This window comes from Rhododendron vialii, chromosome 11a, assembly GCF_030253575.1.
Source record: "Rhododendron vialii isolate Sample 1 chromosome 11a, ASM3025357v1".
Lineage (NCBI taxonomy): Eukaryota > Viridiplantae > Streptophyta > Magnoliopsida > Ericales > Ericaceae > Rhododendron > Rhododendron vialii.
The window spans coordinates 38111126-38132747 of record NC_080567.1 but is presented as its reverse complement, the minus strand read 5'-3'; the positions used below and the strand labels follow the sequence as shown (position 1 = coordinate 38132747).

General features: G+C 37.2%; 2 protein-coding genes across 4 annotated transcripts; both read left to right on the top strand.

The window, feature by feature from the left end:
* Window positions 1–4520: 4520 nt before the first annotated feature.
* LOC131308030 (probable alkaline/neutral invertase B) lies at window positions 4521–10061 on the top strand. Of its 2 annotated transcripts, none has more exons than XM_058334837.1 (5): window positions 4521–4650; window positions 6019–6483; window positions 7118–7549; window positions 8418–8976; window positions 9485–10061. In XM_058334837.1, exons 2-5 carry the CDS (start codon window positions 6079–6081, stop codon window positions 9778–9780), a joined length of 1692 nt encoding a protein of 563 aa, XP_058190820.1. In that variant the 5' UTR covers window positions 4521–4650; window positions 6019–6078; the 3' UTR covers window positions 9781–10061. The 2 variants fall into 2 exon arrangements, with proteins under 2 accessions (XP_058190820.1, XP_058190819.1); XM_058334836.1 differs by lacking the exon at window positions 4521–4650 and adding an exon at window positions 4660–4883.
* A 1637-nt stretch (window positions 10062–11698) lies between these two features.
* Window positions 11699–19012, top strand: LOC131308029 (uncharacterized). 2 transcript variants are annotated; one of them, XM_058334835.1, is made up of 6 exons: window positions 11699–12181; window positions 13935–14134; window positions 14901–15041; window positions 15126–15206; window positions 18455–18579; window positions 18680–19012. In XM_058334835.1, exons 1-6 carry the CDS (start codon window positions 11959–11961, stop codon window positions 18726–18728), a joined length of 819 nt encoding a protein of 272 aa, XP_058190818.1. In that variant the 5' UTR covers window positions 11699–11958; the 3' UTR covers window positions 18729–19012. The 2 variants fall into 2 exon arrangements, with proteins under 2 accessions (XP_058190818.1, XP_058190817.1); XM_058334834.1 differs by lacking the exons at window positions 18455–18579; window positions 18680–19012 and adding an exon at window positions 15796–16001 and having other exon boundaries at window positions 11765–12181; window positions 15126–15210.
* The last annotated feature ends 2610 nt before the right edge of the window (window positions 19013–21622 follow it).

Here is a 21622-nt window from a genome sequence, read left to right as displayed (position 1 = left end):
GGCTATCCTCGACTTTCCATGTTCATTTTCTTGAAGGTAAGTTGGTGAAAAATTATTACAGTAGTTTGGATCTAGTCTCTGTTTATAATTATTGTTTAGATGGTCATCGGCTGAAGTGGATGTTGTATATCAATGTCATGTGAAAATGTAGGTGCTGCTTATAGTGCACAGTGCTAATGCGATTGGTAAATATCAAAGTGGATTCATTGCTGATCCTCCTCGCCGTCGTCCTTCGTCGTCGATCGTCGCCCTTCGTTGCTTTTGCATATATGTATATATAGTTTCTGATTTTTATAACATTATATATGATCTACTGTCTCGTAAGACATTTTATATGATGTTCTGTTGCTTTTGCATATATGTATATATAGTTTCTGATTTATATAACATTATATATGATCTACTGTCTCGTAAGACATTTTATATGATGTTCTGTTGCTTTTGCATATATATATATATATATAGTTTCTGATTTATATAACATTATATATGATCTACTGTATCGTAAGACATTTTATATGATGTTCTGTTGCTTTTGCATATATGTATATATAGTTTCTGATTTATATAACGTTATATGCAATATACTGTCTCGTGAGACGTTATATACAATATACTGTCTCGTGAGACATTATATATGATGTTCTGTCGCTTTTGCATATATGTATATATAGTTTCTGATTTATATAACGTTATATACGATCTACTATCTCGTGAGACATTATATATGATGTTCTGTTCAACAAATATATAGGGTTATATATGGTTATATCAATGTTGGTAACTGAGTCCAGTTCAAGGTATATATAGGAACTCATTAGCAAAACACAATTGAACAGTTAATAATATATAAGTTAGGGTTTTGATTGCGAGTAAATATGATTATATCAAACTCTGATCATTATATGTTCTACTTTATTGAATTGGTCCGCGCAGCGGCCTTACTGACTTATTATTTGTGCAGTTGTTCAAGGGGTGAAGAGTATTAAGTTACATATGAAATCGACCGTGAAGAAGGCGACGGCGACAAAGGGAAAGAAGTTACAAGATCTCCTCTTCTTTTTTTTCCCATTTTTTTTAGAGTTAGAAAAGACAGAATCTCATGTATAATGTTATAAGGCTATATGTTTATTTTTTGTCACACTTATTACGTTTTTTTGTGTGTATTTATTTATGTGGCAAAATAATACACATATAAAGTTCTTTGTTTGTTTTTGCATCGTAAACATATATAAGATTATTATTTATATACGGTTATCAGAAGTTAGTCAATGAAGCCGCTGCGTGGACCAATTCAATAAAGTAAAACATATAACGTTATAGGAGTATGTGAGTTTCTATGCTGTGAAACTTCAAAAAAATAGAACATATAACATATATGAAAGCTGCTGACTTATGTACCTCCCAACAAAAAAAAACATATATTGTTACTCGAAGCAAGTCATTGAGGCCGCTGCGCGGACCAATTCAATAAAGTAAAAATATAATGTTATATGGGAGTTTTTGTGCAGCGAAACTCCAAAAAAATTATAGAACATATACCATTTTATGTTAATATATGTACGTTCAGATGTAAACGTGGAATGTTATATGTTCTTGTATTATAATAAAAAAAGATTTCAAAAACTCATATAACGTTAAATGCGAGCCGATGAATGAGTATATAACGTAAAATGTAAGTATCGCACGTTAAATGAGAACTGATAAACGAGTATATAACGTTATATATGTACAATTACGTTATATACAATGTATCAGAAAATGAGAATCTTCTGTCGCTTTATTCCAACGTAACTGTTGGGATTTTAAACGTAGAACGGATAATGGGCTAAAAATATGGGATTTGAATGGAAAGGGTAATCTTCTCTCTCTCTCTCTCTCTCTCTCTCTCTCGTTTGGACTCTGTTTCCCTTTTGGATATGGGAACAACGTGAATATAGGAGATTTTATAGGAGTGGAATATGGGAGATTTTATAGGAGTGAAATATATCAGATTAACAGTTTTTAAAGATAAGGGTATTTTGGTCCTGAACTACTTCCTTTTTTAATTAAATTGGACTTAAGGCCTCACCAAAACCTAATTAGTGGACTAGAGGGGTTATGAAATTTAGAAGTGGATTTAGTGGGTTACAAATATGCTATAGTGGACTTCCCAACAATTTTTTATACTTTTATTTAGCGAGTAAAATCATTGCGAACAAGCAATGCAACTTACCATATTGTAACGGGATGGTCACACACTTGGAGTGTGTTTTTAAAAAAATAAGATAAAAATTTGAGGAAGTCTAAGAACACAATAAATTTGCATAACATACATATGTTGCCAGTATCTCATCGGAAGTTATAATACGTCAAGTTGAAAATTAAACATTGCCACATCGGTAAATCGTTGTACATGTTGTTGTGTTCCTAGACTATCTCGTAATGATAGGATGCAAAGGTAATCTTTGTCACTTGAAATGTAAACTTGTGCGTCCGTAAAGGCAGGTTGCTTTTTCCACTTGACTTGTGGTCGATCCCGAAGTTACATAAATCGTGAGTGTTAACTTGAGCGTACACGTAAAATTATCTTTGAATTACATCTCAATCAACTAAATGTGAGACGGTGAGAGTAATGATGGAGATTGCAAACTCAATGCCAAGTGTGAAAATTGAGAACAAGGTGTAGAGCATTTTGAAAGATTATGGGAGTAAATTTGCTTGGCTTCCCATTCATGAATAGAAATCAACAATACTAGTTGGCCCATTGACACCACGATGCTGTTTTGTTTCATTTATTTTGTAACTGTCAGACATGTATGGTAATTTTTCCGGGTAAAAAAGAGAGAAAAAACTAAAAAGTAACAACGTAATTTCTTCATAAACGTTAAAGGATTTTAGTCCAGTTAGCATCTCCTGGTCCTTCTCATGTGGGAGGCCAGGGTTTGAGCCCCACCTGTGGGCGTTTGGGGTTCAGGTCCATAAATAACCTCTTGAACACTCTATGCACTAATTTACCTCTAACTCCCGCTGATATATATAATATTAGAAAAAAAAATATCTTCATAAACATTTGGCTAAAAGCCTAAAACAAAGAGGACAATTAATACGGTCCAGAACGTGTTTTGATGATTAATATCCGCTAAGGATAAGTTAAGAATATTTGTTAATGTTGAAAATATTCTTAACGGATATTAATTATCAAAACACGTTATTAATCGTCATTTTCCCATTATACTTTTGGAAATTATCCACCACGATGGACGAAAACAACCCTCGTAGACAGAATTTTTCTTCGGAAAGGGCCCAAATCCAGTCATTTCGGCCCACTGATGGACCCAAAACAAACCCTTACTTGCTTCAGAAAAGGCCCAACACAGGTAAGAGCCCGTTCCAGAAACACAATAAAAACTTATTTTTTGTGTAATAAGAAGGCTTGTTCCTAAAAATAAGAAGGCTGGTACTTATTTTGAAAGAATTTATATAGGTACCGACAGGCCGGGGAGGAAAATCGTACCGGCGGCGGTGCTGGGCCGTCTCCGGCCACCGGACGGCCTATCCGAGCCGTCTAAAAATTCTAAAAAAAAAAACGAGGGGGCTAACGCGGTAATTAATAGCATCCGAGGTGTGTAGGGTGCTTGATCCGAGCACTCCTTTTCAGTGTAGGGTGCTTGATCATATATACACAGAAAAGGGGTGCTCGGATCAAGTACCCTACACACCTCGGATGCCATTGATTCCCGCAAGAGCTCCCTCCGTTTTTTTTTTTAAAATTTTTGGACGGCTTGGATTGGCCGTTCGGTAGCCGGAGCCGGCCCGGCGCGGCCGCCGTACGATTCCCCTCCGCCGGCGCCCATTATCATATCAACAGTCTTATTTTTTGTATAAGGCAATTTCAAGCTCAAAAATCATGTGTTTACGCAAATAATTTTCCTATCACTATGAATCTTGTTTGATAGATCTCATTGAGATCTTTTATACGGTACAAAAAAAATTGATTTTTTTTTTCATTTATATTATTTTTGAGTTTGAAAATGTGAAATGAACTTTTTATTTAGATTTTGTAGAATAACCCTTCTTATTTTTTGAATGAAAAGTAACAAAATAAGTACTTAATTTTTAAAAAGGTTTTCGGAACGGCGCCTAAGACCTTGGGGGTTCTTCCGGTCGGTTCTTAGCTCCAAATGTTGCCTTAAAAAAAGAAAAGAAAAGAGTAAGACCGTAGCTTGGATTCCGATATAAATGCGGTCAGATCTTTTACAGAAAGTATTTTGAATCTGTCACGAGGCAATATTCTCTAACGTAAAAAGGACCAAAAAAACAAACTGAAAAGGAAGAAACCATATCTAATGACGTTCTCACTTAAATTGAAGGGACTAAAATTTATATTTTTCAATTTCTAAACGGATCATTTTTCTTATATATATCACCTAAATAATCATCTAGCCAAAATAACTTGACTGCTGTTATTATCGTGTATAATTCAATAGTATAGCCTAAACCCACCCTAGCCTTTTTCATGGTCAAATTAAAAATTCAAATAACAAAAACCCAGTCCTCTCCTTATGCTTTCACACTCGTCACTTTTCACCTGCACGCTAACCACCCAGCACACTCTCCGTGATCAAAAAACCCACACTGCGCACCCCATGAATCTGGAATCACTGCTCAGTGCTCTCTCTCTCTCTCATGAGTTCCAGGTATAGGGCACAAATCTATACATGTATGTAATGCATGTGTATTTCGCTATACGTAGGTCTCAGCCTTCTTTCTACACCAATCACACCCCGAGGTTCATTCAACGGCCCACCCCTTCGATATCTGGCCCCGCCGCCTTATTTCCCCAACTATATTAATTGTTCATCTCGTCTCACATTCATTCACGTTTTGCGAAGCTGGTACACGTAGGTTCACTCCAATCTTGATTTTCTTTGCTTTACCTTCCTTCGTTGACGTTGATTCTTGCATGCCTTCGTACCAAGATGACTCGACCTCGAGAGTGTGCTCTTTGTTTTCTTGTTTAATAATTTTGTTTTAGCTCAAATGCTTCACGTTGTCATGGACAGAATCTCAAGATTGATTGAGGGTTTCAAAAGTTTCGAAATCCTGTTTCTCTTGATGACAACGATTTTCTCTCGATGACTACGATTTTCAAGATTATTTTACGAAATGGGTTTAATCTTCTCTTGATGACAACGATTTTCAAGATTATTGAACTGAACACTATTTGTTAGAAGGTGATGTCTGGGGCTAGCTTGCGCACATCTCGACTAATTATGGGACCTGAAGTTAAACATGGGGCGAACCCTTTCATGGCCCCGGTTTGTAATGAACCTTTGTCGATTCGAACATGAACAACCTCATGAGAAACTTATTGCTTTTCTCGTTCTATTACTTGGCCAAACCCTTGGGTTTGAACTGAACACTATTACCAAGGCGAAAACAACTGAGGTTCAAGATTTTCAGGTTTTACATCAAGTTTTCCTCACGTTTCTCAGTAACCAATCACTATTCCTATAATCCTTTTCGTATCTCAGAATTCTTGCCCAATTTTCTTCTGTTTTTTTTTTTTTTGGTAATGCAAGGTGTCCCGGGCGAGCTTACGCACACAGACTAATCCCTATAGCTTCTTCCACAGCCGTTTCACACGCTTAGAGATGTGTTGACAGTTATCTTTCTTTTAATCAAGGGATTAAAAGTTAGGAGCGTGCCCTGTATGCGTGGGGTGAGGTGGCCCCATGAGTTGGTGGCAGTAGAATCAAACTTGAAACCTTAGGAGGGAGCAAACTCCTAAGTCCCAGGCGAAGACCACTTGACCAACCCCTTGGGGGTTCAATTTTCTTCTGTTACTCGTTAACAAAACTGTGTTATTGTAATGCTTTTTGTATCTTGAACTTCTTCTGAGTTTCAGCCGATTTGTTTTGGAGAAACAGAGTTTGTTTGTTACTGCTGCTGAATATCATATTTATCTATTCAACTACATAATGAGTATTTTTTTTTCCATGATAACTGACTGAATATTTCTTGATTAAAATGCAGGTTTCGAACATTTGAATCACAAACAATATACCAGTAGTTCACAAATTTCTAACTTCAGGAATGTCTATACTCTATGTGGATGTGGCACAAAATGGTCATGCAAGTATTGATTCTTCAATTACTGTGGACGGATTTGATGAATGCTTCTCGAGGTTATCTGATAAGCCAAGACCGTTGAATTTGAATACGGAGAGACAGAGATCATGTGATGAAAGGTCACTCAGTGAATTGACTATTGGGTTGTCTCCTCACCCCTTATTTAGAAATGTGGACAACTCTTCCAGATTCATGGACCATTTTGACACTGGAGTTCACACCCCCATAACACCAAATGGGTTTGAGACTCATCCGATGGTCACAGAGGCTTTGGATGCATTGAGGCGTTCGTTAGTGTTCTTTCGCGGTCGACCAGTTGGGACAATTGCAGCTTTGGACAGCTCTGATGAAAACCTTAACTATGATCAGGTGAATCCCCAAGCATCCTGGCACAATATGTTGTGCAAAAGTCTTTTTTAAGGAATTGGTTATTCCAAGCTACTACATGCAGCATATTTGGATTTGTTGCATAATTTCCACCATCTGGTTAAGTTTATCACAGGGGGAGAAACTTCACAGTTCTTTCTTCTGGGGTTTTTTTTATCGATTGTTTTTGTCCAAGAACTTAAACAGACAATTGATCATACGTGCTTACATTTTGTACCGCATAGACCATTTATTTGACTGTACTAATAGTGATGGGATTAAAGTACCTCATCCACTATATCATTGCATATATTGTATTTTTGTGGGATTTCATATTCCAAATTGAAAAGTTTCAACCAAACATAGGATGGTCCTGTTCAATTTTTAGTTCAATCCCATGCTCAAATCGGGTGAACGGGCCCTTTGGTTCTAAATTGAGATAGTTTATTTTGTTTCCATGGATAAAAGCATACATAAGATTCTGAAAACATATACTTGGTTGTTTGTCTCTATTGCATTAGGACCATTAGGTAAAGCAGCTGTTTATGTGGTCATCTTTTTTTCATAAGTTTTGTAACATTATTACTTGGGGCAGTAGAGTAGAAACAGTGACCTCTAACTTTATTTATCTGCTTAGGTGTTCGTGAGAGACTTTGTTCCAAGTGCATTGGTTTTCTTGATGAAGGGGGAACCTGAAATAGTTAAGAATTTTCTTGTGAAGACTCTTCGTCTTCAATCTTGGGAGAAAAAGATTGATCAGTTCCAGCTGGGAGAAGGAGTGATGCCAGCTAGTTTCAAAGTACTCCACGATCCAAAAAGGAATACTGAAACTTTAATGGCAGATTTTGGTGAAAGTGCAATAGGAAGAGTTGCACCAGTTGATTCTGGCTTCTGGTGGATTATATTGCTCCGTGCGTACACAAAGTCTACTGGAGACACTTCTTTGGCTGAAAAACCTGAATGCCAGAAGGGCATGCGCCTGATACTGAGTTTATGTCTTTCGGAGGGATTCGACACATTCCCAACTCTTCTTTGTGCTGATGGATGCTCTATGATTGATCGCAGAATGGTGAGTTTCCTGCAGTTTCTTGATGTAATTATTTGCTGGACACATCTCTTACTATCTACTGCTTGTCTCAGATGCTTCTTATGTGTCTTTTGATGTTGGTGTGGAGAAGAATTTGTGGGACATTTTCTAGCACTTAGGCTTGTTGACGATGTCGTGAACCATGTAGATTTGAGATAATTTGTCATTGAACTTTTCTTTGGAAGAAATAGTTGGACTGCTTTGGCAAAAAACCATTGAATGTGCGTTAATGCTCAACAGTTTGACTGAATCTGGTTACATCTGAATCTAACCAAACGGGAAGTTGACAAATGCCATGCGACTGTCCGGTTTATAGTCACAGCATGTTGCTAGTGGTTTTTGTCTTATTGGAACGATAAAGTTTAAATGCTTATGAGACTACAGGCTGCTTGAATTTGGCTTTACTAATGATGTGAAAAAAGGGTCAAACATATTTCCTGCCCTAAGTAGTTCTGTCAATACCTAGATTATTATATTTGAAGGGTGTTCGTTAGAGGCTGGGAGAGAGGCCCCTGGAGTTTAAGTGCGCCCAAAGATAGCGACTACTGCTCACCAATTGGACATTCATGAATTTACTACGGTTTTCTAAATATCTTATCTACACTTCCAATAAAGAGTTGAACAGTTCCTTTTCTTATGCATGAGAACATCTAGTCAGCTGGGATGAACCCTGTTTTCAGAATGTGCTATCAGTCAGCTCCGTTTATTCTCAAAAGAGAAACTATTGACATGAAAATACATACTTGGTTTATAACTGCTATTTCTATTACTTCTTTTACGATAAATTTATGTTTCTTTGTTCTACATTTAGCTTTCTTAGACCTACATATTCTTGTGAATTTGTTCTCAGGGTGTATACGGTTACCCGATTGAAATACAAGCACTCTTCTTCATGGCTTTGAGATGTGCTTTACTTTTACTCAAGCAAGATGCTGAGGGGAAGGCGTTTGTAGAACGAATTGCTAAGCGTCTTCATGCCTTGAGCTTTCACATGAGAAGTTACTTTTGGCTAGACTTGAAGCAGCTTAATGACATCTATCGATATAAGACAGAGGAGTACTCGCACACTGCAGTCAACAAATTCAATGTAATGCCTGATTCTCTCCCTGAATGGGTGTTTGATTTTATGCCAAAACATGGGGGCTACTTCCTTGGTAACGTTGGCCCATCAAATATGGATTTCCGTTGGTTTTGCTTGGGAAATTGTATGGCCATATTATCATCCTTAGCAACTCCTGAACAATCTACTGCAATCATGGATCTAATAGAATCACGTTGGCAAGAATTGGTGGGAGAAATGCCACTAAAAGTTTGTTATCCAGCCATTGAAAGCCATGAATGGCGGATCGTAACAGGATGTGATCCGAAGAATACCAGGTGGAGTTATCATAATGGAGGGTCTTGGCCAGGTATGCTTCTTCATTCTAATTTATAAGTTATTTTGTTGCAAAATTGCTATTTGACTCAAATTTACTAATGGGCCTTTTGGAAAACCGAAAAAACTAGCTACCAGTGTCTTAACGGAGAACACTAAATAATCATATTTAAGATAAGCCTGTCAAAGACAATGCCATAATAAAATCACCAGAAGAAACTCTTCCCACAAATTGTACAATCGAGAAATCAAGAACAATGGAATCCCCTTAAACAGAGGAGAACTATTGTCTTGGACAGTGTTTCTTGCTCTTTAATGTAATTTGGTTGAAGTTTGTATTTAACGGCGTCTCTTTAATTTGGTGAAGAGATCCTTACTTCCCCGTCTAAAACTCTGTTCTACTTAAGCTCCAACTTTCCATAGAGTTTAAACTATCCTGGTGATAATTTACCAAAGATGTTGAATACTGGAACAATTCTGTTTTCATTTTCCTGTGTAAATATTTTCTGATGTTTGCGTTGTTTAAACCGTTGTGGCTGCAGTGCTTCTATGGCTACTCACAGCCGCATGTATTAAGACAGGGAGACCACAAGTTGCAAGACGCGCCATTGAACTCGCTGAAACTAGGTTGTCAAAAGACAATTGGCCTGAATATTATGATGGGAAACGTGGTCGATACATAGGGAAACAGGCTCGAAAATTCCAAACCTGGTCCATTGCTGGTTATTTGGTGGCAAAAATGATGTTGGAAGATCCATCCCATTTGGGTATGGTAGCTCTGGAGGAAGACAAACAGATGAAGCCTGTTCTGAAAAGATCATCTTCATGGATTCTTTAGTTTTCATTAGTCTTTTATCTTCCCTCATCGAACTCCGCTCTTCAAATTTCAGCTGGGTATTCGGGGTCCAGAGAGAAACAGCTGCAGAATTATGAGTTCTAAGTGGAGAATCCTGAGTTCTAACTAGTACTGAGAAAAGAAATGACAACATATTCAAGAACAGAATAGGTGCTTATGAAAAGGAAAGAACTGTAAATTTTTCCTACTTTTTGCCCTTCAATTTTGCTTACGGAATTCATTTCACGGAGTATGTGCACTGTGTAGTCTGTTGATTCGTTACCACGGAGTATGTGCACTGTGCAGTCTGTTGATTCGTTACCTTCATATTTGCCCACACTTGTCTTGTATGGAAATTGGGTGATGAGAGTGCCAAGAAATTATTCATGGGTTTCCTCGATGGTAAGTCCATATACAATACCATATTCTAAGCAAATTTCGTTTTCGAAAATGAAATCAAACTCTTTTTTTTTAAATTCTCGCTTATATGTAGCATTCTTCTCATAAAATTATTATTTTATCTTTTTCTTATTTCCTGCAATTTTAAAAATAGTAAAAGTTGAACAGAAAATCTCAACAAACAAAAAAAACTTTCAAACTTCCTCATGCTCAAACATTCTCTCATTAAAAAGTATACATTTAATGATAAATCATCCGTAATGAGGGTAAATAACATAAAACTACGAATAATATTAAACATAATAGAATATTTTCTTGCTCCTGTGCGTAACACAGGTAAAACGCTCCTTCAGATTAAGGAAACGGGAGAATTTCATTTTAGGAAACAAGATCACTTTCAAAGGGTCTAAAAAGGAGTAATAGGCAAATGGTGGTAACGGAAATGGATTGGAATTTCTCATTAAAAAAAGGGACAGGATAAGGAGAAAAATGTTTTGAGGTGGGAAAAACCTTTATTTGATCATCACAACACTCAAAGATAAGACTCCACTTCATCTAGTAAATGACAGAATTACTGTCTAAATCTATTTTATCACCAAGAACCACAATTAGGCTGTGCTTAATGTTTTCAGAGATTGGATCCTTTCCACCTCAGGTGGACAACTCACTATTTTCACCAAGGCCATTTGTGGGTTCCACCGTGAGTTTATTATAGTAATTTGAACCGTTTATCTTTTTGACCCACAAGAAATATATCTACGCAAAAAATCAACTTTATCGAATATCGATAGCTATATCAAAAATTGAATTTTGGTTTGTAAAATAAAAAGTCTGATTTTGTCATGTTAAATTGTCCATGACTGTCTATTTTATAAACCAAAATTTAATTTTGTATATGTCTATTGATGTCCAATAAAATTGATTTTTTGCGTAGGTACACTACACTGCGAATCTTATAAGGTGAACGGTTCAGATTAATGCAATGAACGTCTGGTAGACCCACAATAGATAGCGAAAATCATGGGTTCCCCACCTAAGGTAAAAAGAATTTAATCTCTTATATAGGATGTTTGGAAACCATTATTTCAGAAACTTTTTATTTTCAATACATTTTCCTCCAGTATAACGTTTATTAAAATAATTCTAGAAATTCGCAGATATCACCTTTTTTTAAGTAATGCTAACGGAACAAACAAAAGAGCACAGTCCGCACAAATATAGGAAATGATATTCATATTTGTTTTTTGTTATTCATATTTGTTTTTGTCTTTTAGCAAAAAAAATTATCCACTTTCAATACTAAAAAAGAAAAAAAGTGCGAATAACAAAAAAAAAGAGTGTAAATATCAAATTTTCACCAATATACCGAATAAAAAAATGTTCGGAATCATTTAACAAACACGAGTTTCGTATGTTCATACATATTAAACGGTTCTAGGCACATCTATATTTGGATCCATTCCCTACTTTACTTTGATTTGTGTCGATATCGTTTTTTGTCCATTGAGGATTTTTTCCCCATCTACGATCCATCTCCTTTTTGAATCAAATAAAATGAAAACTCTTGATAAAAGACTGACAAAACATCCAGACAAAAACACTCGCCCGAAAAAAGCAAAAACTTTTTCAGAGACCCAAACACAGCCTTAGTCAAGAGATCGACAAGACTCCTGGTCCGAGACTCCCAGGCAAACACATTTTCTCTCCAAATCAAGACCGTTCCATTCTCAGATCACTTTCTCGCCACCGCAGACCGCCGCATAGAGAGGAGAAAAAGACACGATGAGGTCAACAAAGAGGCCGATCCACGCCGTATCGGTATGGGTCAGGAGACAGCCGCCAAAGGTGAAGGCTTTCCTCGCCGTCGTCACCGGTATGGCTGCGCTGGTGTTGCTTCGAGTCATCGTGCACGATCACGACAACCTTTTCGTCGCCGCCGAGGCTGTTCACTCCATTGGAATCTCCGTCCTCATCTACAAGCTCATGAAGGAGAAAACTTGTGCTGGTAAAAAAACTTAATTGGAATTATATGTTGTTTTTTTGATATGGGTTTTTATCTTTGTGTCCTTTTACTATGTGGGTTTGTTTTTGTTTGTGTAATTGAGTTGTTGATGGAATGTTGGGGAAGATTAGGGAAACTTTTGAAGATGTGGGTTTGTTTTTGTTTTTGTTTTTGTTTGTGTAATTGAGTTGTTGATTGAATGTTGGGGAAGATTAGGGAAACTTTTGAAGATTGTGTCCTTTTACTATGTGGGTTTGTTTTGTTTGTGTAATTGAGTTGTTTCTTTAGCTGATCTTCTGGTCAAAAGAAACTTTTGCTGGTAAAGTACTTATTTGGCGAATTGTGTGGCTCTATGGATATGGTTTTTCTTTTCTTTGTGTCTTTTGGTATGTGGGTTTGTTTTGGTTTGTGTAATTGAATTGCTGAATCAATGTTAGGAAGATTAGGGAAAAATTGGATCTTTTAGCTGATCTTCTTATCTCGAACCCATTCTAAGGTCCCAAAAGAAGGGTTTTTTTCTTTGTGTCTTTTCGTATGTGGGTTTGGTTTGGTTTGTGTAATTGAATTGCTGAATCAAATCTTAGGAAGATTAAGGAAAAATTGGATCTTTTAGCTAATTTTCTTATCTCGAACCTATTCTAAGGTCCCAAAAGAAACTTGTGCAGGTAAAAATACTTATTGGCAAATTACACGTTTTTATTGACGTAGCTTCTTATCTTTTTGTGGGTTTTTTTTCCGTTTGTGTCATCCAATTCCTGAATGGATGTTAGGTGTAAAATTGGACCTTTTAGCTGATCTTAAAATCTTGAACATATTCAAAGGTCAAAGAAAAAATGCTTTCTGTATGATTTATCTGCCACCGAACGGAGCTTGAATGGATAGAGTGTTGGTTTTGTATTTCTGTGGGGTTTTGTGTTAATTTTTTGGGTCCCTATTATTTTTGTTACGTGAGTTGGTTTTGGGATTGCTGAATCAATCTTAGAAAACTGGATATTATAGCTGATAAGTAACGAAACGGAGCTTGAATAGAGTAGTCGAGCAAATGTTGATTTGTAGGGTAGGGAGATTTCATTTCTCATTTTTCATGTTCTTTCTTCTATTGGATGGAGTTTTATTGCTGCTTTGTCAGCATCCTTTGGGAACTGTACTAAATGTCAGTGTAATAGCTTGTTTTTGGGTAATATATCTAGCCGCTTAGTTACACCAAAAATTAGTTCTATTGTCATATGTTCGTGAATGAATTTAATCAGCTAATTGTCAACCTGTTCTGGTTATCAATTTAATAATTTCATCGAGGAGATATACAATTCCTTATACAGTTGCCTATAGCAGCCGGTGGAAGCACATTTAATAAGTTGTTCTCTCTCTCTCAGAGATTCATGGTTATTTATGTTTATGGGTTTGTTAGTAAACCAGAGAAGACGCAAAAGTTGGCCAAAGACGCAAGAGTTAATGTGTGAAAGCACTATAACAGTTTTTCATGGTGGTCTTTCTTGGGGATTGTGTTGAAATCATTTGTTTTGGTTGCTATCTTGATCTTATTCTTTCTAGTGAGTGCATGCAAGTTAAAACCACAGACTTATTCTCAGAAAGTCATTGAAGCACTTGTGAGTTGATATAGTTTTCATTCAAAGTTGGAATTATGCAGTTTTCAGTTTCGTTAATGCGACTTAGTTTATAGCACAGTATTTCTTTTAATAACTGTGTCATGTATGCTTTGGATACGTTACTGATGATAACTCTTGATTATCTGCAGGACTCTCACTTAAATCTCAGGAACTGACAGCTCTATTTTTGGCTGTTAGGCTGTACTGCAGCTTTGTCATGGAATATGACATACACACCTTGCTTGATATGTGCACGTTGGCTACAACTCTATGGGTTATTTATATGATTCGTTTTAATCTAAAGTCAAGCTATATGGAGGACAAAGACAACTTTCCGATATATTATGTGGTGTGCCTTCTCATTTCCATGCTGTTTCACTGTTTTCTTTCAAAGTTATAACCAGCTTATTTTTTTGGGCCAACAAGTTTAGCCTTTCTTCTATGTCATTCAGATACCACCAGTTTATAATTAATTGAGCTTAATGGTTAAGAAATGAGCCTTCCTTCGGTGTCATTAAGAGGAAATTGTTGTCATAGTGAATCAAAAGGTCTGTGTGACCTTGCTTTATTTTCAGATGTTCGGTGTTTAGTGAAGTACATTCATAAACGCTATCAAATTTATCTTTCTATATGTATATTGTGTTATAGCTCTTTATTGTTTTCTTTTAAATCCTGTTTGTTATTCTCCTTGCTACTAAATCAGTAAAATTAACTCTTGTGGACGACTGGTTAAGCCGATTATTCTCTCTCCGTTATCCTACTTGAATTTTGTGTACTTAGATTTGTTGATGTTGTCAAAAACAATAGCTTTGGTTCAAAGACGTTATAAAGCAAAATTTCTTCCGGGATCTTCATGATCTTTCTTGGATGCCAAAGTTTTAGTATCTCAAACAGTTTGTAACTTATCTGTTTCGTTGCAATAAATTGCATTGGTGCAGCTTTTGGGTATCATAAATGTTGCTGATTTTTTATGATGGATCGTTACCTCAACTGAATAGCCGCAATAAACAAGATATTCTTAGTTCTTTGCCATAGTTTCTTTATGTATCTCTAATGTGGAGTGAGTTGTTCCTTTTTGCCAAAAGACTTTTAACTTGTTTTGCATGTTGTTGTAGGTGTTGCCCTGTGCTGTGTTGGCTCTGCTAATTCATCCATCAACGTCGCATCATATTATCAACAGGATTTTCTGGGCATTCTGTGTTTATTTGGAAGCTGTGTCCGTATTACCCCAGCTGCGTGTCATGCAAAATACAAAGGTAGAGTACCCTCACACATAACGTAAATGTTTTTTTTTTTTTTTTTAATTGGCTTGTTGATCGTACTTCTTTTTCTACTTCCAGATTGTTGAACCATTCACAGCTCATTATGTGTTTGCCTTGGGAGTTGCAAGGTTCTTGAGCTGTGCTCACTGGGTTCTTCAGGTTTGGCTTCCAAACATTGGTTGATATCTGCTCGTGTTAGATACCTGTCTGTTGACCAACTGTGAGTGTAGAGCATGTGCTGACAAACATGAACCAGTATGAGACTCACTAAAAATTCGGCTAGAAGTAGACCGTTGGACACCTTATATGACGATAGTAGTTGCTTATCTTTATGTGTGGTAGGTAGTAGTTTGTGATGGGAAAAATGACATTAACTCACATAATGCCTTTTGTTTTTTTTTTCCCATTACTGTCATTCTGTGGCAAGTTAGAAGAGGAATTCGTCATTGTTACAAGGTTGTGACTATTCTACAATCTCAACTAGTCAGTGAAAAATCTAGCACCAATCATCTGTGTATGAGTGACTTAAACCAGAGCTTGAAAAAGGGTTTTTGGAGTTGTACTTTCCTCTTTAAATAAAAGGCTTTAAACCTCTTTATGCATTCAAGAACTCTACTCGAAAGGATCTATATGGACAACTGCCACAATAGACTCAAAGCTTGAAAAGGAATCCTATATGCGATCACAAAGAGAACAAAAGGAAAAGCTATGTTACATGGATCCTTCAAAATGTGTAAAGTACCCCTGTTGGACAGTCGGCACTCAAATAAGGGTATGCGATCCGTGTCGAACATGTTTAGTTTTTTTGGGGGGTTAATTAACCATTTTATTAGAACCAGAAGGAAAGATCCTCAAGAGGTACAAAGAATCAAAGGTATGAGCCTATACATGGATATACCACAACTGAAAACTAGAGCCTATACAAAAGCAAACAACTAGAGAGAAATGTGCCAATTCTGGCATAGCTGAGAGGATAAAGCTGTAGGATTCACATTCCTGCTTTGGGAAGCTTTTAACCTGACTTTGAATCTGACTTGGCCAATAACAGCTGAAGGAGGCTTTTGAATGCCTTGAAAAATTCTATAATTCCTCTCTTGCCATACAAAATAAACTGCAGCAGCAAAAGCAAGTCTCCTAAGAAGATTAGAAAAACCCTTCCCTTTGAAATTAGAGCAGAACCAGGCGATCTTTTGAGACCAAAAGGCTGGACCAAGGGGATGCAACAGAGATCAGCAATGGCAGACCACAGTTGACTGGAGAAGGGACGGTCAAAAAGATTGTGATCCAGAGTTTCAGGGAGCTGATCACATAGAGAACAAGTAGAACTAGCAATAACTCCCCAACTGTGGAGCTTATCTTTGGTTCGGAAGCTCCCTCTAACGGCCATCCATAGTATAAAACTATGCCTTGGAATATTATTTGAGAACCAAACAACCTTGTGCCAGGGAATTATAGGATAGTGAATCCTAAAAGCATTCCAAGCATGAGAGGCCTGATACTTGGATGAAGGAGAGCCATACCAAATGACTGCATCAGGAACATTGGGATGAGGCGTGAAATCAGGACATGGAAGAGAGAAAAAAGGGCGAGTCCAGATATCGTTATATATTATGCAAGAAACTTTAGCTGCCACAGGAATACCAAAAACCAACTGAAAGTGATGGCCATAGTAATCAAGAAGAGGCCCAGCAGGGTGCCAATTATCATACCAAAAATAAGTAGAAGATCCATCGCCAATCATGTATCTAGTTAAGGGTCTCACTTTAGGTCTGAGCTGAAGTAACTCATGAGTCATGAGCAAGAAGAAGGAATGTTCATTGACCAAAGGCATTGATTCTTGATGATAGATATGCAGATAACTCCATTTGACCCATAAGGAATTCTGATGAGAGCAGATGGCCCAAAGATGTTTAGCCATTACAGCATAATTCCAATCCATAATCCTCCTCATACCAAGACCTCCCTTGTTTTTAGGACAACTTTTGTTGTCCCAAGCAACCTTATGGGAGTGATTAACTTGGTAGATCCTGCCCAAAGGAAGTTCCTCAAAAGGAGCTCAATATGCTTCCCAACTGCCTTAGGGAGAATGAAATGCATAGACCAAAAAACCTGCAAACTGAAAAGGACAGAGGTAATAAGCTGAAGCCTCCCAGCATAAGACAGCATTCTAGTTGGACAATAACTTAGCAAACGTGTGTTCCTAACTCAAATACCCCACTAAGTTCTCATAGAACTCCTATAATATGCACGAAAGAATCTAAGACGACTAGTAAACACCATTTAAGCTAGAAAATAAAGTTACTAATTAAGGTTTTTAAATATTTAGGGTCTCCGTATCCTCGAAATAAAAAATTAGATGGATTTGATATTTATTCATGTTCTCACACCCGACATCCGTTTCTGGGTCCATGTAACATGGGGAAAAAATTATTTCCAGAGAAGAGTTGACTAGGGAAAGCTCTGCCCCCCTTGCTCACCTCTGAATCTACAAAAATTTCTTTCACCTGTTTTGGATCAGCAAGTGGACTCGACCTTTCACTTATATAAACGAGAAGAATGTTCGTAACTGTGGATACTGGGAAAAGCCTTTCCTTTGCAAGAATTAAGATGTGAATCTCTTAGCAGAGGCATTCTCCCTTGAGTCGATCTCCAATTGAATCATGGATATCTCTCCCCTCCTGGAGCTGACCAAAACGGGTTACATATAGAAGCAGGCTGTCCTTAGGGAAAGTCTGATCATGTGCATACCTTGGTGGGAAGAGGCCTCTTAAGAACTTATGCTCGGATTAGTAACCAAGTGATTAGAAAATGGCTGACAGTATTTCAAATAGGTTTTTCCGTGGATTATTTTAGCGGTGGCATTTTCCCTTGACTTGATCTTTAATTGAATCTTGGATATATCTACCAGTGCTGTGCAAAACAGCTTCTATGTAGAAGCAGGCAGTCCTTCTGGGAGACTTTGGTCATGTGCGTACCTTAGTGGGCAGAGGCCTCTTAAGAATGCTCAGATTACTAACAAAGTGATTATTAAATGCCTGGCACTATTTTAAAAAGTTTTTTTTTTCCCAGGGATTTTGTTTGGGTTGAATTTGTTGTCAAGTAACGCATGGAGTGAATTGTTGCTTATTTGTTGGAGAAGGCAAATTTGGACAGAATCTGTGTGCATGATTTTAGTAGTTATTTCCTATCACAAGAATCACTGATTCACTAATGAAGCAACTAAGCAACTTCATTTATCAATCTGGGGACTATTTTAAGTGCACTGTTATGGGTTATATCAGGTCTTTAGTTTAAGAGAGTAACTTGTGCCATCATGGTTGTCAACTCTATTTGGATTTCTCCTGCTAATCTTCGATTTTGGATTCATACTTTGCCGTTATTTCTTTGTTTTTCAATCCTTTAAATAGGTTTTGGACAGTCGTGGACATCTGCTGACAGCTCTGGGTTACGGATTATGGCCTTCGATGGTTCTCATCTCCGAAATTGTTCAAACTTTCATACTAGCAGATTTCTGTTACTACTACGTAAAAAGGTTGAATAAACATTCCATATCACTGTATTTAAATTATGCAAACACTCAATCAGGGTTTTGTTTTGTTTAATTATCAAGTTTTGTTTTGTTGTGTTTGCAGCGTTTTTGGAGGTCAGCTTGTGCTACGTCTTCCTTCTGGAGTTGTGTAACTGAGAATTTCAATCATGCTGGCATCAAGCGATAAACACATACTACCTGGTGCTGGTCATTTTCTTACTTTTGTTATGCACACAGTTCATATTTCAGGGTAGTCAATCCTTGACTGGAAATGAAGTGGACTGTCTGTAAATTTGGTGGTTGTGAGCAATTTCAGTGGGTGCTTTAGATTAATTGGGAGAAAAAACTAGGTTGACTAGGGATCACATTAACTTCTTTGTGTCAGAATTAATCCTGGGATTTATACGATGAGGTTAAGTTATTTTTGGCTTTGACAGTAGTTTGCATTCTTAACGTCAATGACTTCGATTCTGATGCTGACCAAACCAGCAGCAGGAATATGGTCATCATTTTAATTTTTTTTTTTTACATCCCTGTTTTTTTTGTGCGCGCTCATTTACCTTCAGCTTTGATCAATCTTCTTGGTTGCAGTAGGTACTACTTTGATTTCAAGCTTAATTGGCTTCTCCTTCTTTGCCAGTGGAGTACAATTTTTTTGGCCATTGAGTTTCAGTTTTGTATTTTGTGTTATGCCAGGAACACACGCACACAAACAAACACAAAGGTAATGATTTTAATGAAGTTTGGCAATCGAATACTCAAATGGCAGCAGATTTCAATATTGGGAAGAATTTACAGTATTTTTGCTTACCGGAGCCCAAAGCAAGAAAATCAACCCAAATACCTCTCCCTCTCATTTTTATGCTACATCTTGCCACAATTAGAGTATACAGTGTACATATTTGTACAGGAGAATAGGAAGAGGGGCCGTCAATAGATGAAGGTGGAGTTGGGGGTTTAGCTGTCAATCTGCTGTTGGAAGATGCTGGGACGAAGTTAGGAATTTCACCACACTGGGGCGACCGTGCATGCGAGAAAAAATATAAATACTCATGCATAATTATGTAAATACATTAAAACTCAAAATAACATAAATGCATGAATTGGTTTAATTAATGGGATTGATCTTGATGTGTGTGTCTTGTTTTTTTTTATTGTTCATCTTTTTTTCTTTTTTTTTATTCATCACAATTGGACGAATTTGGTACATGGGCTTTAATGTTACTTGATTTTATTAGTCAAAAAACAAAGAATTAGGAGAAGTCTAGAACAATAATTAGGGAAAGACATACCTACAACTTAAATTTTACCAAAATTATTCAGGGTTTTCAAAATCTCTTCTCCTCTGTCTCTAGAGAGAGAGAGAGGGGATTTGGTGTGCCATTGAGATTTTAGGGCAAAAAGAAATAAAATTATAAAACACTAAACTCATCTAACGAAAGGTGGAAGTTTATTAGTTGAATATTTACAATATTAACCTTAATAGTTTTATTTTTTGTTATATTTTAGCCCTTAGCCTTTAGTAATTAATGTTGGTATCCTCGTAGTTCAAAGGTTACAATTATATATAAATTTTCAAAATTTTACATAGGGGTGAGCCTATATACTTTCATAGGAATTTTTTTTTTATTTTACATTGCAGGGGTGACCGCCCCGACTGGTCTTTCTCTGGCTCCATCCCTGAAGATGGGAGCTGGAGGTTTGCCCGGGCAATTTGGAACCCTTGAAACTGTTTTAGTTCCGGGCATGAATGAAGAATGATTGTAAATCATTCAAGCGAACCTGCAAATCAAGTTCCTGAACTTGCACTTAGATTTCTCGTTTTCAACTGGTGGATAGGCTACATTCATGCAGCTCAAATCAATTCATATTGCTCAAAACCAGTCACAATAAATTTATGTTCGGATGTAATATGCCCTAAACTAGTTGTATATCAAGATGAAGTGGATCTAAATGGACACTGGATTTTAGCAGGTGATTTTGTCCCTTAGACTAGTCAGAGGGGGTGTCTTACCTAGGTCACATAAACCTCCGCCCCGTTCTCAAAATCCTCGCGCTCTACGAGTCTACTCTACCGCTCTCAATCCTTGCTTTGACAAAATTTATGGTTAGGAATGATTTCGAAAGACACTATCATGCTCTTTCTTGCACTCATGCACACGCATTATATTACTCAAGACTTCTTACCACGAAGATTATAGGTCTCTATATAGCCACCATTTTCAAAGTTAGTTTTGTTGAGCCTTTGGATGAACTACCACCAACCTGGTTTCGACATGGTTCTCCTTAGCAAATCCCAGATTCTAAATGGCACTGAATTCTACATATGTCCATGCAGAGAGATGATTTCAGCACTTATAGTTATGCGTTACTACGTACAGTCTCACTAGACACAATTTCCGTCACACTTCCCGTGAAACAAGTGCATCCGAATCTATATCCAGTATGTGTCCGGTAGTTTTATTTCTGGAAAATCAAGAAGCGTTGCCAATGGACTACCACTCCACCGATGTATCTAGTAGTTGCACACATATATTTTCGCACCTGAGATCCTCTGTGCCGTTAAGGTACACTATTTTTCCGGCACAGAGAATCTCGGATGATATTTTCGGAGATGATTTTATTCACACGGCACAAAGAAAGAGACCTCTAGAATCTGACAGCTGCGAAGCACAAACTTTGGGCTGCAGCTGGTGAAGGCCCTCCTCCATAATCTACACTGCAACCACCAACCACTAGCATATTCTGTGAACCCCTCTCATCTTTTGTCTACGTCTAAACAATCCACGGTTCCACACGTTTACATACATTATACATACGCACACACAAAAGATAACATTCGAACTTCAAAGGGTTGGCCAAGTGGTCGACCTGAAACTTAGGTGTTTGTTCCATTCTAAAGTCTCAGGTTTGATTCTTCTTACCAATTCTTGGGGTCACCTCATCCGCACGCGTAAGCATGTGAAACGATTATGAGAGAGACTATAAGAATTAATTCGAGATTTGTTCAAACTGGCCTGAGACACTCTACAGTACCAAAAAGAAG

Bases quoted from the DNA above. Each gene is read 5' to 3' on its own strand.
- LOC131308030 (XM_058334837.1), top strand. From the start codon at position 6,079: ATGTCTATACTCTATGTGGATGTGGCACAAAATGGTCATGCAAGTATT. The intron at 6,484-7,117 runs GTGAATCCCCAA...TTATCTGCTTAG, and splicing joins AAAACCTTAACTATGATCAG to GTGTTCGTGAGAGACTTTGT. The intron at 7,550-8,417 runs GTGAGTTTCCTG...ATTTGTTCTCAG, and splicing joins CTATGATTGATCGCAGAATG to GGTGTATACGGTTACCCGAT.
- LOC131308029 (XM_058334834.1), top strand. From the start codon at position 11,959: ATGAGGTCAACAAAGAGGCCGATCCACGCCGTATCGGTATGGGTCAGG. The intron at 12,182-13,934 runs GTAAAAAAACTT...GATTATCTGCAG, and splicing joins GAAGGAGAAAACTTGTGCTG to GACTCTCACTTAAATCTCAG. The intron at 15,211-15,795 runs GGCTTCCAAACA...AAGTACCCCTGT, and splicing joins TCACTGGGTTCTTCAGGTTT to TGGACAGTCGGCACTCAAAT.